The sequence below is a fragment of the Chaetodon trifascialis genome, chromosome 18 (genome assembly GCF_039877785.1).
Source record: "Chaetodon trifascialis isolate fChaTrf1 chromosome 18, fChaTrf1.hap1, whole genome shotgun sequence".
In the NCBI taxonomy this organism is placed as follows: Eukaryota; Metazoa; Chordata; class Actinopteri; order Chaetodontiformes; family Chaetodontidae; genus Chaetodon; species Chaetodon trifascialis.
In genome coordinates this window covers 22,962,501-22,972,500 of record NC_092073.1, presented here as the reverse complement: position 1 = coordinate 22,972,500, position 10,000 = coordinate 22,962,501, and the positions used below count along the sequence as shown (strand labels likewise).

The following is a 10,000-nucleotide window of genomic DNA, read 5'->3' as shown; positions in this document are numbered from 1 at the left end:
GTTGCCATGGCAACTCTTCCTCCTCCTCCTACTCGTCTCTCCGTCAGTCTGTCAGCGGGACGATGGGTCCGTGGACACGAGGACGCAGAGAGACGTCATGTCGAAGCAGAAGCTGAACTCAGAGCTGCTCTGAGCTCCCACTCAGCCCCTGCAGCGCCGTTAGCATGTTAGCATGAAGCAGCTTTTCTGACCCATCCATTATCTGAGGAGATACGAGGTTTTTCTGGGCAGCAGCTTCAAGTGGAGCAAAACAAGTTGGTGCATGAGCTACACTGTGTATTAAAACCAATTAAAAACTCCACCTGAGCAGCTGTGCAGCGTGCACAACCTCGATACTGTACAGGCTCGTCACTGCTAGCAGCCGCGCTAACGTTAGCTTGCCTAGCACATCAGAAGTCTACCTTTGGTTCTGGAGGAGGAAGAGGAGGCAGCGAAACAGACGAGCATCGCGCTGCTCCTCCTAACGAGCTGAGCTACAGCCGCCATGAATCCCAGAGAAGCTGCTGAAGATAATAAGAGCAGCGGCGGTTTGTGAGAAGTGCCGGCGAGTAAGAAAAGCCACGGCAGACATGTGAGTAAACCGAAGTGTCAGCGCCGAGCACCTGTGAGCCCACTCCTGTCCAACACCACCAGAAATATTTACTCCAGCAGATCTGTGTGTATCAGAGCTGCTAATGGACATAACACGACGAGTGGAGCCTTCGGAGGAGCGAGCTTTAAGAAACAAAGAAACTCAGAAATCTTCACTCGAAACCAGAGGTCCACACTGAAAATGTCAAACTCTGGACGTCCGTCCTCACACTGATAGCGGCTGTGGTTTCAGTCCAAGCAGGACAGAAAACTTGTTCTCATGTAAAACGATCAAATACTGAAGCCAAACTCTCCCATTCTCCTTCTTCCTCTGTTATTTTCCTTCTTCTTCTTCTTATATAACAGTGTAGGCACGGAGCAGGTTGTCAGCAGGTGGAGGTGACTGAACACCTCCAGGCGTGGAGCTGCTGTTGGTCCTCGTGGCGCTCTGACCCGCAGCCCGACGGGGAAGGACGACTGTAAACAAGCATGAAAATAAAAGCAGTCCCTCGTGACGCCGAGCCGTCGGGCTCTCAGCTTCCTCTAAAAGACTCTGAAGATGAAACTGAGACGAACATCTGAACCCGCCGTCGCTTCGCCTGACGCTGTGCTGAACACAGGACGACACGGGAGCGTGAAAAAAACATTTAACCAAAGGATGAAGGACGCTGACTGAAACTCCGAGCAGACGAAGAGCAAGACCTCATCATCAAAACAAGACCTTAGACAGACAGGAAGAAAACCACCGAGCGAAGAACCCAGAACATTCTGAGACAACAGACAGGATGTGTTTGAACGCAGCTCCAGGATTTGACCTTTATATTAATATCAATGATCGCTCTGCCCGCGCTGCTCATGGGACACTGATCAATAATCCCTCTCGTGATCTGATTGAGGATAAACCAGCCGATCCGTGAAATAAGAAATATTCTTTTTTCTGACTTATTTCCTCTCCTCCTCGTATTCTCCTCGTCCTCGTGCTGCCGATGTGTTCTCTGTGCTCTCTGGGAGGAGCTGGTGGAGGAGCTGGTGGAGGAGCTGGTGGAGGAGCTGATGGAGGAGCTGATGGTGGAGCTGGTGGTGGAGCTGGTGGAGGAACTGATGGTGGAGCTGGTGGAGGAGCTGATGGTGGAGCTGATGGTGGAGCTGGTGGAGGAGCTGGTGGAGGAGCTGATGGAGGAGCTGGTGGAGGAGCTGGTGGTGGAGCTGATGGAGGAGCTGATGGTGGAGCTGATGGTGGAGCTGATGGAGGAGCTGGCGTTGGAGCTGGTGGTGGAGCTGGTGGAGGAGCTGGTGGTGGAGCTGGTGGAGGAGCTGATGGTGGAGCTGATGGAGGAGCTGGTGGAGGAGCTGGTGGTGGAGCTGGTGGAGGAGCTGATGGAGGAGCTGGCGGTGGAGCTGGTGGAGGAGCTGATGGTGGAGCTGATGGAGGAGCTGGCGGTGGAGCTGGTGGAGGAGCTGGTGGTGGAGCTGATGGAGGAGCTGGTGGAGGAGCTGATGGTGGAGCTGATGGAGGAGCTGGCGGTGGAGCTGGTGGAGGAGCTGATGGTGGAGCTGATGGAGGAGCTGGCGGTGGAGCTGATGGAGGAGCTGGCGGTGGAGCTGGTGGAGGAGCTGGTGGTGGAGCTGATGGAGGAGCTGGTGGAGGAGCTGGATTCGACGTCTTCGTCTGCGAGTCTTCTGCTGACTTTTAAAACTTGGTGCGGTCTCGTCGTGTGAAATCCTTCCAGCTCCGTCGCTCCTCTCGTCACTTTGGGAAAGAACCCACGCAGAAGGTTTTCCATGTTCTTCAATAACTGCTTCATCTGAGCTCGAGGTTCTTCCCACAGCACTCGTTATTCTACTGCACTTTGGGTAGTACATCAGAACTGTGAAGTACTGTGACTACTTCATAGTGTGTGCAGAACATCACACTTTAATTCTGTTCACAGCAGGCTGTCGGACCATCAGTATTTAGAAAATACTTCACTCTCCATCAAAGCGTCCAGCTGCTCCTCCCTCGTGTCCCACAGTCCAGCTCTGTCCATCACTCATGGACTGTGTTACCAAACTGGTCCTTTCAGACAGATATGAGCAAGCGTCTGTTCAGGGGCATGTTGGCCTTGATTGACAGGGCTGCCAGCCTGTCAGACGCAGCCATGGCGGTGGTTGTCAGTCGCTCGTCCGCCGTCAGCTCCACCCACACTCCCCTTCCCTTTGCCCCAGTTTGGAGTCTGTCGGTCCAGTTACCCCCCGACACTCTGAACCGTCCTCCTCAGAGACCTGAGACACATCTCACCTCCATGTTTTCACCAGCTTTGATCTTTCAGGAAATATTCTGATACCAGCAGCAGCATTGGTGTGTGCGTGTGTGCGTGTGTGTGTGTGTGTGTGTGTGTGTGTGTGTGTGTGTGTGTGTGTGTGTGTGTGTGTGTGTGTGTGGAGGCATGTGCATAAAGGAAGGACACCTCAGTAACGTGTCTGTGCTGGTATGTGTGGCTTTAGCCCATGATGCCATAGCAGTAACACTATGTGTGTGTGTGTGTGTGTGTGTGTGTGTGTGTGTGCACAGATGGGGGGAATACCACAGCTTTGTTATCTGAGAGGGTAGATATGAGTGTGTGTGTGTGTGTGTGTGTGTGTGTGTGTGTGTGTGTGTGTGTGTGTTTGTGTGTCTTTAGCCCATGATATCAGAATGGAGTTATGCAAAGCGCTGATTCATAATTCACATGTCTGCAAGCTCCACCATTGTTTCCACTGCCCCCCCCCCCCACACAGTACTCACACTCTCCTCCTTGACCTTCTCCATGGTACATGCAGGCAGCTGCCCCTGCAGCGGTGGTGGGGAAACCCCGTTCTGGTCCATGGCAACAAACAGCTTCCCATTGATGTTTAGAGTTGGATAGAATACCTGGAAACAAACACAAACACACACCCACCCACCCACCCACCCACCCACCCACACACACACACACACACACACACACACACACACACACACACACACACACACACACACACACACACACACACACACACACACACACACACACACACACACACACACACACGTTGTCTGCCTCAGATAATGTGCGTTATCTTTCATCTAATCTAAAGCTCCTCCTCCTCTAAACGGTCTAATCCCATCGTTTGGCCTCATGCTGTCATGTTACCTCATAATGTAAAATATGTCATCTGATTTCATCTCACATGGTTTTATTTTCCCATTTTTTAATCCAATCTGTGTCATCTCATCTAATTTAATATGATCTTACAACAATACAATTACACGTGATTTGTCTAATCTAAGTGACTCAAAGTTTCTCATGTTGTCGCACACAACACGTCTGATCTCACGTCGTCACCTGGGAGCCCCTGCTGGCAGTGCTGTAGGTGCTCGGCCGTCGTTTGGGCCACGGGTGGGGCAGGATGCCGCTGAAAGTCCCGCCGCTGTAGGTCCGACCCCCGACCCCCTCCACCACGTCACCTGGGACGCTGTACTCATCGTCGGCCATCTCTCCCTCCGACCCGCGGCTCCTCAGGCGGAAGTTGAAGATGGAGGAGACCTGACTGCTTCGCCGTGTCCTCGTGGAGAAGGAGCGAGCGAGGAGGGGGTGGAGGGGCTGGATGAGGGTGTAGAAAATGATGGTGTTTGTTACTTTGACTGTGCTCACAAAAGACTCACAAAAGGAAGCGTGTGGATTCTCCCTCCTCTACCTTTCCTCCGTCCGTCATGTCCACCTGCAGCAGCTTTTCCTCTGACAGGTTCGCCTCCACGTCGGCCACTCCCATCAGCGCTTGACTCCGCCTCCGCTCCTCCATGCTGTCCAATGGCAGACCGAACGGCGACAGATCGGGCGACATCATGGAGTCCGAGTCGAGAGCTTTCTGGGCGGCAACCTGGTGGAGGAGATAATAAACGACCTTTGTGTTTTCATTTTTGAGATCAGATCTCCACAGCAGACGTAATCTGAGTCCCTTTAAAAATCACACAATTTTGCAGGTTGTTAAATTAATGGAAACTTTAGAAACTTTGTGAAACGCTGCGGATGACAAATCCTTCATCACTTGTCCCCTCTTGTGAATTCGGCAGGTGTAACACATGAAGTTATTTCTTCCTTTGTGTTGGAATATGGTGTCAGTTTGTCCAGGTGTGTCGCAGCACAGACCTGTCAGTTATGTCCTGTCAACATCTGTCAGACACATCTGCTGATAACACACCATCATGGTGCTTTCACGTCACAGAACAGACGAATAATAAGTCATTAGAGGCCTGTCTCTTTTAGCGTTCTCACTCGCTCTCGCTGGCGATTTTTACAAACCGAGCCGCAGACCATCGTCAGCACGGCCGTCGTCCACTCGTCAGTTTACCTGTTGCTCCTTCTTGAGCCTCTCCATGGCCACCTGGAACTCCCGCTCTTTCTGGCAGGCCTCAGCGATGGTCGCCTGGTTCTGCTCCTCGTACGCCATGGCGACCACAGCCAGGATGAGGTTGACCAGGTAGAAGGAGCCCAGGAAGATCACCACCACGAAGAACACCATGTAGGTTTTACCGGCCGACCGCAGCGTCTGCAGACACACACAGCGAGCGCGTTCAGCAGGTTAACAGCCGAACAGACGACAGCGTTTCCTACGTGTAAACACACACGAACGAACGAACGAACGAACGAACGAACGAACAGTCCAGCTGCTAGAACCCAGAGGAGATGAAGAGGAGCTGATAAACCTTCACCTTCACCGTCTCTAATTATTAAAATGTCCTCACGGCAATCCGCTTCGGGGTGTATAACAATTTTCCTGTGAGTGGGGATGAATTAACATTATCTACTGTATGATCTTCATCATCGTGAGTGTGAGTGTGTGTGTGTGTGTGTGTGTGTGTGTGCGTGACTCATGAAGGACTCAGCCAGACGTTTCATTTTCAGCCATGGTGTCAGTTTTAAGGATTCTGTCATTGTGGACGTTTGTTCTTCGTATCGTTCTTTGTTATTGAAGAAAAGATGTTTTCTAAAATGCTTGTTTGCAGACAAACTGAAGATTTAGGTTTTTTAAGATTTATATAACACAAGGATGGGCTGACAAAATGTATTCTGCCTTCACTGACAGCCGACATTTAGCAAAAAACAAGCAAAAAAACCCTGAAATATCCTCCCAGCCAGCCAAAGAACAACAACTCTTCTGGTCCAGCCTTAACTAAGATGTTCAAATCTCCATTTTCTGAGCACTTCCAGGACTTCTCGTCCACGCTGGCTTAAAACCTGCAGTTCAATGTGTATTCTTGCTCTTGTGTTTTGGCTGAAAGCCACTAAACTGACTGATGAAATGGGATTTTCTTTGTGTCAGATTCAAAATTCATTGGCTGATGAAGATCATGTGATCGTAAACTCAATAACAGCTACTAAACAGCGTTAGTGATGACGGCTGAAAGTGAGATTTTAAGTCCTGTTAATAATACAATGATTCACTGTCAGTGAGACGTCTCTTTGTCTTTTTTGTCCTCCTGGCCTGGACGTTACCTGGTGGTACAGGTTTTCCCAGTAGTCTTGTGTCATCAGGCGAAACAGGGACAGGAAGGCCCAGCCGAAGGTGTCGAAGCTGGTGTAGCCGTAGTTGGGGTTCCTTCCCGCCTTCAGACACTCAAATCCATCCGGGCACTTTCTGCAACACACACACACACACACACACACACACACACACACACACACACAGCAGCCGTCAGTGATCAGGATGTGGGCGGTTACATAATTACAACTACTGTTTGTCTTAAACCTGCGATTTGGAGAATCTAACACCGCAGGTTTGAACAGGAAGTGGGCGTACAGGAGGAACATTGAAAGCTTTCAATCACATTTCGGATCCGTCCGTCTCCTCCTGACACAAACACCAGCTCTGTTTCCTCATCAGTGTTTACGACTGAAGGCTCGTCATCGCCGTCGACCCGCCCACACGTGTCATCACGGAGGACATATCTTATCACATTCGTTGCCGCCCATGCAGTCACGTCTGATCCGGGGTGCACAGCGGTCCTATCGGTGGTCAGCGGAGGGAGGGCCGGGCTCACGGCTGCTTCAGGTAAGAGGTCAAAGGGTCACCTGAAGATGACCCTTTGACCTGTGGACGGGTCAGGAAGCTGGATTATTCATAACGCAGACAGGACATGTTCAGCATGTGGTCCATAGATCTGATCTGTGAGCTGCGTCTGAATCCAGTCTTGACCTGTTTTCATGAAGGTCAAGTCATGTTTTGACGTTTAGGAACTTCGGTGTGCGCAGCGTGAAAGGCGTAAACCAGGTAAACTCCACCGCAACTTTGAGCGAATGAATCCAAAGGATCAGGTATTCATAAGCGTTTGAGCCCCTCATCCTCACTCCTAACCCTTTCCTCCAGGCTCTGGTGGTTCTGGAGGTTCATCTTTCCATCCAGCTCATAGGTGCATTATATATGGTTTATATTTGAGGTGAGACACAGACTTCAGCACAAACAGAGCAGTAAATCCCTGAATGACACGAGCTCCTCGAGCAGAGGTGTAAACTTTCTCATGACAGCTGCAGTAAAGACAAAGCTTGCAGAGGTGTAGTTTGTAGTTTTAAGGCATCACAGCCTCGGAGTGAGTGCAGGAGTCCTGATGCACGAAGCAGAGGACGGCGTGAACAGCATCAGACCACCGCAGCACCAACAAGCCTCTGAGTCACAGACCATTTTCATGCTGAGTCACTCAAAAGGTTGCCGCTGTGCAGACGCTACCTGGGGATTCAAACCGACAACCCTGCGGTCTCAAGCCCACTGCAGTGACCCCAGTCCCGGCCAGCGCCGCCCCCGCCGGGCGCCACCACTGCAGCTGGGACGCTTTAAAGCAGCGGCTCACGCTGACTCATCGCCGGCCAACCTGCCTGTTTTTATTATCACCTGACGACAGCGTTTGGTGGGAGCTGCTGATCGTAACTCATTAAGGACACGTGGAGATAAAGCAAAGAAACAAACAACATCCAGTTATGTAAGGTTTACATAATACAGCCGTGAGAGGAAGAGATGGACTCAAACACCGAAACGATGGCACTATCATTTAAAGTAGTTCATAAAACACAGCAAACATAACAATAAAGATTGTACATGATCAGTGATAACAGTGTTTGTTATTATAAAAAGTCTGTATGAGGTTTGGCATTTCATAAACATGTTTACTGCATGATGACATTAAGTTTTAAGATATCTTAAAATATCTATAAATGAACTTTTTTCCATAATGAAAACAGGAACAAGTGCCGTTTTCAGGATGTGATGAGCTCATAAAAACAGCTTTACCAGCGTGTGAAGTCCTCTTTAACGTCTGAAAACTTACTTTTGGCTCTGGAACAAATATTCGTCTATGGTAATAAAGTGAGTCACGGTCACCTCGGTGCAGTGGAAACATAATTACCTGAGCGGCTGTGGCAGTTGTTCACTTGTTAATGTTAGAAAATGCATTTACAGTATCTGCAGCTGATGCAGCCCACAGTCAGAAAGCTTTTACCAGGCCGGGCGATAAAGACGCTCGATTTATGAAATCATTTAGAAAATAATTTATTCCCACTGCTTGTTATTATCATTACTTTAATTATGCACATAGCAACCAGCATCCCACACCGTCCCTCCCGCAGTATGTCGCCGTCTGTGCTTTGACGCGCCTTTTATATATTTTCTACTTTATTTCATTAAGTGTGCATTAACATTATATACTGCATGACCTGTAGAGCAGATTTACTTCAGGGTTGGTTAGCTCCATCCCATCTTACAGCCAACAGCAAACACTGTTAGCCTTTACAGAAAAGCCGCTCTGAATATGAACCTGCTTTCACAAAACTCTGAATTTGACCTCTGAAACGTTCACAGCAGATGATGCACGTTTGACAGCTGAGTGTTAACATCTGGCAGAGAGCGACAGCGAAACGATCATTTCTAATGGAATCAGACCCTCCAACCGGCTGCGCTCTTCATCCAAACATTACGGCAAACAGCCAAACCTGCTGAGTGCGAACTGCTGATCTGAGCGTTACCGTAACAACAACGATCAATTTTAATGACATGATACACATTTCAAAGAGCAGAGTGAGATTACTACACCTGATACCTGCAGGACTGCTTCCACCAGCAGTGTCCGACGTTAGTTATTATCAGAGACAGGTTTTAATCTGACAGGAAGTTAATCAGAATCTCTGCAGGAAACTGATTCAAGTTACAGCTGCTCCCTTTCTCCAACAGAAATATATAAAAGCACAGAGGAATAATGAGAAAACAGAACAAGGAGTATGTAAAAATATGTGCATCACACTATAAAATCTAACTCCTCTGCTGTGATGTGATGAAGGCCGCTGTCATACAGATGTCTTTTAACATTTATTTTCTCTTCAGTCAGCCGACACCGTGAAAACTACCAAAATAAAAAACATACAAACACACAAACTTTCACAATAAGTGTCTCCAATTAGACAGATTCCAAAAATAAGCCAATCAAGCTAAATTCAGTCATTAGACGGGTCCAACACACTAACTTACAACAACAATGTATTCCACCGTCCATACAGAGCACTATGAAACAAATAACACACACACACACACACACACACACACACACACACACACACACACACACACACACACACACACACACACACACAACAGTTCTGTCCAGCTCATATCGTCCCTCTGCAGCCGTACTGTGCGACCCACAATCCCACAGGTAAGACCCTTACCTGGACTGTGGTCATGTGACCTGTTTCGTTCTCCATCAAATAAACACTGTCAAACAGCATTACATCTTTAAAGCAGACATCAATTTTAAAGTTGTCCATCTTCAAAGTTACCTTTCTGAACATCTTATTTATTGTGCTTTCCTCTGTCGGTTACACACTTTCAAAACATCTGTAAACGATCATAAACAGCTGCTCGTCCAAACACTGACGGACCACGATCAATGCTAACGCCTTTAGAAACTGACTGGCAGCCGACTTCAGCTTTACGGTAGTTATGTAATGAGATCACAAAATCATGAGGAGCTGCTGATACAAGCGTTACAGTAACAACAATCGATGCTGATTGGATGACGAGGAGCAGGAGGCCGACGGGCGGAGAGCTGATGTCACAAACATCAGAGTTAAACCCGAGCGAGGAGAGGACGAAGAATCAACACACACCGATAACACTGTGGATGAAGTCATCTCACACACACACACGCAGACACACACACGCACGGGAAATATGACTAACCAGTCGTCACATACAGCCAGTAATCTTGATGCCAGTTAGACTGACACCAAGTCTGAGCAAGGCCACTGCGTCTCACACACACACACACACACACACACACACACACTCACACACACACACACACACACACACACGCGCACCCACGCACACTGAATGTGATGAATGTGTGTGTGTCATTCCTCCACTTCCATCCATCCATCTCGTGGCG

General features: G+C 48.9%; 1 protein-coding gene across 1 annotated transcript in view; it reads right to left on the bottom strand.

The window, feature by feature from the left end:
- LOC139346672 (sodium channel protein type 5 subunit alpha-like) overlaps positions 1 to 10,000 on the bottom strand; it is a 148,619-nt gene that overhangs the window by 60,654 nt on the left and 77,965 nt on the right. The window contains exons 10-14 of the mRNA XM_070985876.1: positions 6,066 to 6,207; positions 4,921 to 5,118; positions 4,267 to 4,449; positions 3,915 to 4,172; positions 3,335 to 3,460 (exon numbers count right to left, since the gene is read on the bottom strand). Of these exons, the coding sequence (XP_070841977.1) occupies positions 3,335 to 3,460; positions 3,915 to 4,172; positions 4,267 to 4,449; positions 4,921 to 5,118; positions 6,066 to 6,207 (907 nt within the window). The remainder of the gene's footprint in view (positions 1 to 3,334; positions 3,461 to 3,914; positions 4,173 to 4,266; positions 4,450 to 4,920; positions 5,119 to 6,065; positions 6,208 to 10,000) is intronic.